This window comes from Pocillopora damicornis, chromosome 2 (assembly GCF_964200805.1).
Source record: "Pocillopora damicornis chromosome 2, jaPocDami1.2, whole genome shotgun sequence".
In the NCBI taxonomy this organism is placed as follows: Eukaryota; Metazoa; Cnidaria; class Anthozoa; order Scleractinia; family Pocilloporidae; genus Pocillopora; species Pocillopora damicornis.
Genome location: NC_142671.1, coordinates 36132268 through 36139596, shown reverse-complemented (window position 1 = coordinate 36139596; position 7329 = coordinate 36132268). Strand labels below are relative to the sequence as shown.

Genomic DNA, 7329 nt, shown 5'->3' with positions numbered 1-7329 from the left:
TGATCATTTCCATTAATCTTGTGACAGGGGTGATATTGCAATGCGAAATTAGATGCTAGCCCCACTTTGAGGTCAGAAGGTTAATTGAGATCGTATATGAGTTTGAATTGAAGCTGAGCAGAAGCCAAATTTTTCTTCCTAAGTGAATTATAGAAAAGAAGATGGACAAATGTTTTTTCACGATGAGTTTTATGTAGAATAACTAGTAATGGATATAACACGAAAATGAAGAGAAAGCAAAGTTTCATGAACGTGATGTTGCCGATTATTTTTAATTCTATTTGAAATTATTGACATTTGACAATGGCACCTATTTCTGGAGTGTTTTATAGATCTTGAGGAGTGACGAGGAGCATTGAATCAGTGACTTTCTTTCTGTGATGTATCTTACGCTTTCTTCAAATTTATACAAGGTCTCAGTCTTCCTCTGGTTCTTTTAGAACTTGGAATCCAGACAGAGATCTCTCTTCCATGGCATTTCTGATCGATAACAACACGCTAGACACGATAGCTAACCCGATAGTGAAGTAAAGAATACTCAGGACTGTAAACATTAGTACGTGCCACCTATATCCTTCGGGATCTCGATTAGGCGACGGGTGCAGAGGAACAAAGTCTCCAAAGCCAATTGTTGTTAATGTTATAAATCCAAAATAGACGCCATCAAGGTAGCGCCAGCCCTCCCAGTAACATCCGAACAAGGCAATGATTAAAATCATAGACGCGCTAATCGCCAGTGTGATTGCTGCAGACCTAATCCCAATCCCTACCGGTTTTCGTCGAAGAACTCGTTCGTAGCAACATTCCAGAGCTCGGCCAATACACGCGTTAATATATTGCGCTAGCGTTGATAGCATGAGCCAAGTCAGTGGTATCCCAACTAAGGCATAGAAGATGCAGAATATACGGCCTGCATCTGTGCAAGGCGTCACATGACCATAACCTGGGGAGGAGGGAAAAACAGAAACGAATGAAAAGGTTTAGAAAATTTTTCAGCGAAATTTGAGCAGGAACCATCTACTTGTAATCGGTTAAATAGATTTTATAAACGATAGCCACTATCGTAGCGAAATATGAACGGATATTTGTCCGCGAACTTTATGTGTTTCAACTAACGCAAACAGTTTTCCGAGAACGAAGATCGAGGAAAACTGCTAGTTTCGAGGAATAGTATGCAGGAACAGATATGCGACGCAAAATAAAGACTATTGTCTTTATTATCCTTTTAATATTTTACAACGCGCGTGAAAAAATGTTTACGAACAGCCTACTGCATATTTGTTGCGTGGGACGTTTTCTCCAGAGTGTCCTCTGAAACGGCTTTATGAACAAACAAATGTTTCCTTTCTTCTATAATAATTACAGAACGCTCTTTCATCTTGAATTAAATTTCAAACGAAGACTTATCGTAATGGACTTAATGTTTGAAAATTGGGAATATCACTTTCATGATATCTTCAAATATCCACCACTTTAGCCAGGGAACATTTGGTTACGTTATTCATTTAGACCAATTGCGTGGGTTTGTTTTGCAGAAACTTTTTCAAGGATATCAGGTGAAAACGCTTCGTTTTCAGGTTTTTTTTCGCCTCAGTTAATGTGATAAGAAAATAGCGAAACGCAATGCACAGGGCACATGTGACATGTTTCTCTCAGATAATTTAGCTTTACTTGGGTAACAAATCTTTTCCCAGAGTTTACTCGCTACAACATGGGGTGAGAGATTTTCAGGTGGGTGTAAATCAAATATTGTTTCTCTCGGTTTGAATTCAATCAGAATTATTTAAAATTTAGGTTTTCGCTTAAACGCTTTCCGTTCATTACGCCCCCCCAAAACGCCCAATTTTAATAGAGTACAATCTTAATCCTGAAAAGAACACTTCTTTGAAAAATTGCAATGAGCAAATATTGAGGTCTTTGTACTTTGAAGGAGAAACATAGGACATATTTTGCATTTCTTTTCCGATTTGCGCCATTATTTTCTGAGATTTATATTTAGCATCGTAGAAATAAACCCATGTCATTAATATAGAATGGCTTTTCCAATATCAAAATTAGCATCTATGAAATACCACCCCCTTACGTTCTTGCACCTTAGCGGGATAAGTCGCCTCTTTGGCGCTGAGTGTCAAACTAGCTCAAGGGTGTTTCTCCTAATGAGTTTGATATACCTGTAGGAAGCAAACGTAATGGAGCTGTAAATAACTGTTTTGATTTTGACAATCAGAGCTGTTTACTGGCCAAACTTTTTTTTCAATCACGGGACTGTACATCTTATTTTTTCTTTAGGCAAACAAAAAAAACCTTTGAAAAAGGAGCAAAACTAAATTACGAAGCGAAATGATAATGACTAAGGACAGTGGGAGAGAATTTTTGGTCAATTTCGACACTTTTTCGGTCCACCATATTGATAATGTATTTTCTCTCAGTTTCTGGAGACATGATCAATGATAAACTGATCAAAATATTGAAAATTATGACCTCAATTAGTCCTAATTCTTGGATTAGCTTTAATCGGTTTTGAGCGGACACGATGGCATTCAAGGTTTAACCAGAATAAAACCGCAAACAACACGAAACCTTTTTCGCTACAAGTTCTATCCCTGATTTTTTCTCATCGATAAAAGGGACATAAAAGAGACTAAGAGACAGGAAAACACGCTGAGACTTCCATGAATATCTGACGTCTTTCAGCTTTGTTTCCACAAAACATTCCCACGCAAAAACTGGCGTTAAATAGCCATCAAGAATGCTTTATCTTTGCGGGGTTCGCTGCTGCTGATAAAACACCTGGAGTAATTTTAAAGCAAATTTTTGTCCACTTACAATAAAAATGTATTCTAAACGCCTTCAATCATTGTTGGACTTTAACTTTGAAAATTTCCAAAGAGAATTGTATCTCTAAAAGAACTAAAAACATCGAAACGAGTCAATAATGTTTCACACGAGACCAAAACCCTAAGGCATAAACAACAAATGATTTACATCCTTTTGTTTTCTATTCAGACCCTTTTTCCGTATATTCATTCTACTGAATCAAAATAAATCTATATATGAGGATTGAAAAAAATCAAAAATTGTTCTGTCGCTGGCATTATCATTAATTTTTTTTTGACCGAAAACTAAATTCCCTGTAATTGTAAAGTGAGCGAATTGTCATCTCTCAAATCAAAATTAAAACTCAGATTTGTGTCAAGTGAATCGTTATTTCAAAGTGAAAAGTGAGTGATCTTTATGAAGATAGGAACTCTGTCGTGTTATTTTGGCTGAGCACTCTACTCATGAAACATCCCTAAAAGGTTTTAACGGGATTCATATTCTCTGAAATTGATCTGGTGTTCTTTATTTTTCAGCCAAAAAGAGAAATAATACTGTGAAATTCGAAAATGAATGAAAAACAGGTTTGAACTGTTAAGGGTGTTTCTGCAATACACCATTTAACCTTTTTTTTCTGCAGAAATTGATAACAGCGATAAACTTTTTCTTAAATTATCACGTTTTTCAGGTAGCCAGAAATTGTTCATCGAACACAAATATTGAAATCGGTAACAATCCGTGAAACTAAATACATATTTGTTTTGTAAAATGGCCAGTGAAATGCAATCTTCATCCATGAAAGTTTCGCCTTGTCGGTCAAATCGGGAAATGTATGACATTTTTGGCAAATTAAATGAAAAGCTTTTCAAACCACAGACGGAATATTGGACCACTTAAATTATTAATATTACATCGCATATACATACTCTACATAAAAGAGTGATCAACAACAATAGCCTTATCTCGTTTTTTTTGGGTGTTTTCACACAAGCATTTATATCGCTTTTAAGTGATAAGAAGTTTGAAACATGAAGTTAAAAAATGTTTCTCATGATAAGACAAAATTTGATTCGAAATATTTCAAAAGTGACAAAAACATTGCTATAAAAACTCCTTTCCTTCTGGCTGAATCATTGAACACTCTTCCAAACGGCATAAAAAATTCAACGGAATTTTGGATATAGTACCTCCAGAAACCATTTTAATTTTCAGTTAATATCAAGACTGAAGGATGACTCTTACATGTAATTAGAAAAAAATGAAATATCTTATTTACATGAACTTGCATGAATTATGTAGTGCGGAATCAATAAGATATATATTGAGTAGTTTTTCAGTTTAAATTTTCCCGGGGGTTAGTTATATTATTTAGAAAAAATACTTATAGAGTCTAGAAAGATTACCTTTGTTGTCGACATGTGATAAACGAACAACCAGACTGGAAATGAAAATAGTTTTTCTGAATCTGTAATAATTTAAACGGACACCCTACTTGGAGAATATTAATGAGGCAAAAAAGAAAGCTTTTCATCTCTGTAAGAAAAACTCATTAAAAAGAAAGTCTCTCGAATAATTAGCTTCTAAATGGAAAATAATGTATTTTCAAAAAATTGTAAACTAAAGAACGATAAAATTTTCCCGTGAAAGACTTTTTGACAAACAGGGTTTGTTTTCTGTCTATACAAAGTAAGTTGTGTCTTTCTATAGACTACCGCTAACTTACTTATCTGTCGTTGTTCGATCGCAATTTTTTTAGCGAACGATTTTAGGGCAACCAGGAAATTCTATCAAATGACAGATGCAAAGCTTGATTCAATAATCAACCCACCTATAGTAGTCACAACGGTTCCTGCGAAAAACAACGAACCCAATATTGTCCATCGTCTGATCCAGTGTTGGCTAAAACCGTGATCCGCTATCTGCTCGATTTGATCGATGAAATTTTTTAGGTCGTCTCGAGAAATGTTGTATTTCTCCTGAAAACGATCTCGCGCCACGACCATCGCTTTACGTTCCTCCTCTTCATTTTGCGACTCCAACGCTTGAAAAACGACAGCTCCCAAAAATATATAAACAAGGAATAAAGCTATTTGAATTACCAGATTTCTCGAGCTTTCTGCGATCCACATGCCTCCTGGTCAATGTCGATTAAAGCTCGTTGTCGGCATTTAATTTTGCGTTTGACATGCTATGACTGGTTCGTTTCGCTTTATTATTCACGTTCAGGCGTTGTTTATGCTGTAAATCTCGCTGTGCTAAGCCAGTGGCTTTTCTTCTTCGGAGACGAAGCTTTTTCCTGCCAATTTTCTGTCGTTTCCTCAGTTTTGTCAAGCCATTCTCTTAAACGTGTTTTAAGGTAATTAAACGCAGTATGGGGGATGTCAGTACCGTTGTATTTCGCTGTTTGCAGGAAATCGTCTAGTACAATGAGCCAAACATGTGCCGTTATATGATCTATGTAGGACCGATGAATTACCGGTCATCGGAAATTGACGAAGTGTTCGTTGCGCATGCGTTACCTGCCCACGCACTCTCGACAACAAAGATCCAATTTCCCATTGCAGTTAAAAGTTTTTAATTTCGTTAATAAAAGCTTAAATTTACTTTCTCCAGTTGTGAATGACCTTTCTTATTGGTGGTACCGTGTGAAAAGCCAAGCCAGCAACATGGATAGCAAATATGTTTTCCGTCATATCTCTGGAAAAAACAGGAGGGAATCTCAGTTGTTAATAGTAAAGTGTTGTTTTATGCTTTTTAATACGTTTGCCAACCCGTTTATAAAAAGAAATTAAAACAATGGGGAACACAGCTTTACGCCCATTGGCGACTTTTTTTTCGTTCTGATCAAATTTAACATCGCCAGATTTATCTTATTTTTCCTATGCAGTTGGAAATTCCGCGAGTTAAAAGCCACAATAGATGTAGGCTTTGAAATGATTGAGCTAAGCTAACCAGTTGTTTAGAAACACCTATAAAAAGCTATATCACATCAAAAGTTGAATAATAGGGTCTTAAACTTATACTGTATTATCTTAGATTGATTTGGATTTCAGATCAAACCATTTCAATTAAATAATTTAATCCTGGCGTTGAATACTTTAAGTTTTTTTGATGAACACATTCCACAAATATCAATCGCGTAAGAATTCACATCATCATCAATTGCGATAACTCTTTATACTCGTTCTTATTACGAAAATCTTTCTTGAACAATTTCTCAGCTGTATTTACATCTTCAATTTCCGGTTAGTCTTGCCAGCTTTTAAAAAAAATTCTTCGCCTTTAAAAACATTATTTTCGTTTTCTTCCAGGTTACTTCTGTGAATTGCTGTACACAAATGAATTAAGTTAAAAATTATTCATTTACCCATTATCGAAAAAACGCCAAACTGTGAGTAACTTTATGCTTTGCCTCCTAGAAGAAAAATCGAATGTGAAGTTTTAGTCTTTCTTTTCATTCGTCCCCTTAAGCATAAATTATTGCTGTTAAAACGAACCTTAAACTCCACCTAACTTTATTTGCTTTAAGAGCATTCATATCAACACAGTCATGATTCGCCAAATGGCGGTGCGACAGGCCTTTTCTGTTTTCGCGGGATTGCCTACTCTGATCCCTCAAAAAGAATCTACTGCTCGCTGCTAGTTTGCGAACTTCGTAAATCTGAAAAATCTGGTATGTTGCGTATCTGGCAATAGCTTTGGTTGGCTTTTCGTTATAATATAATAAGGTGTTAGTATAAGATTCGGGAAATTTAGCTTGACGACGAACTTTTCTAGGTAGTTAGGGAAGTATAATCAAGTATTAGATATCATATCTATTGAGTATATTTATGCAAAATGTGTCCGGATTCTCTATTAAAAGCATCTACTTTATTTGCGCGAGCATGTTTCATATCCTATTATGCACGCTTGTGACGTCAGCAAATAAATGCTTTGGCAAACAAAATTTCTCCGCGATCGACTTCAAAGTTCCCGTCCAGTTTGCCAGTTTTCATTCCATCCGAATTGAAAGAGACCTTGGGGACCTCATTATGAAAAGTGAATATACTGAAGGATGCTCGATTTGGAAAACGACGAATATTTAAACGCTGAAAGCGACCAGATGAGCTTTCAAGTTCACATTACTTTGATTCCCAAATGCGATACGAAGTATAGCAGGAAAATGACAACTTCATTCGTAGGACTTCTCCACCGGCTTACCCTTTTTCACCGGATCTGTAAGTATTATTTTCAGGTGTCGGTATAGGTTTAAACAGCGTCAAAGCGACTGTGATTTCAGAGTGAGGTGTTCTGTGCATGTTTACGCAATTGTGTTTGTGTACTTACGCAAAAACGTATTTCGTATGTCCGGATATTTTTCCGTGGACGTCATATGTTCCGAGATGCAAAAAGTTTTCCGATAGCGACCCTGTAGTGTTTCTGGAGGCAGGGGAGGGGAGACATATAATTATGAATAGGCTATGGAATTAATGTTCATTAGATTGGTAAGGCTTTATTGTTACACTCCAAAAA

At 36.1% G+C, this 7329-nt stretch overlaps 1 protein-coding gene across 1 annotated transcript; it reads right to left on the bottom strand.

Moving 5' to 3' along the window:
• Positions 1 to 247: 247 nt before the first annotated feature.
• Positions 248 to 5294, bottom strand: LOC113685503 (potassium channel subfamily K member 15). The gene is made up of 2 exons (XM_027203013.2): positions 4646 to 5294; positions 248 to 943 (listed from the first exon to the last, which is right to left on the bottom strand). The coding sequence occupies exons 1-2, from the start codon at positions 4944 to 4946 to the stop codon at positions 417 to 419; spliced, it is 828 nt and encodes a 275-aa protein (XP_027058814.2). The 5' UTR covers positions 4947 to 5294; the 3' UTR covers positions 248 to 416.
• Between the last annotated feature and the right edge of the window lie 2035 nt (positions 5295 to 7329).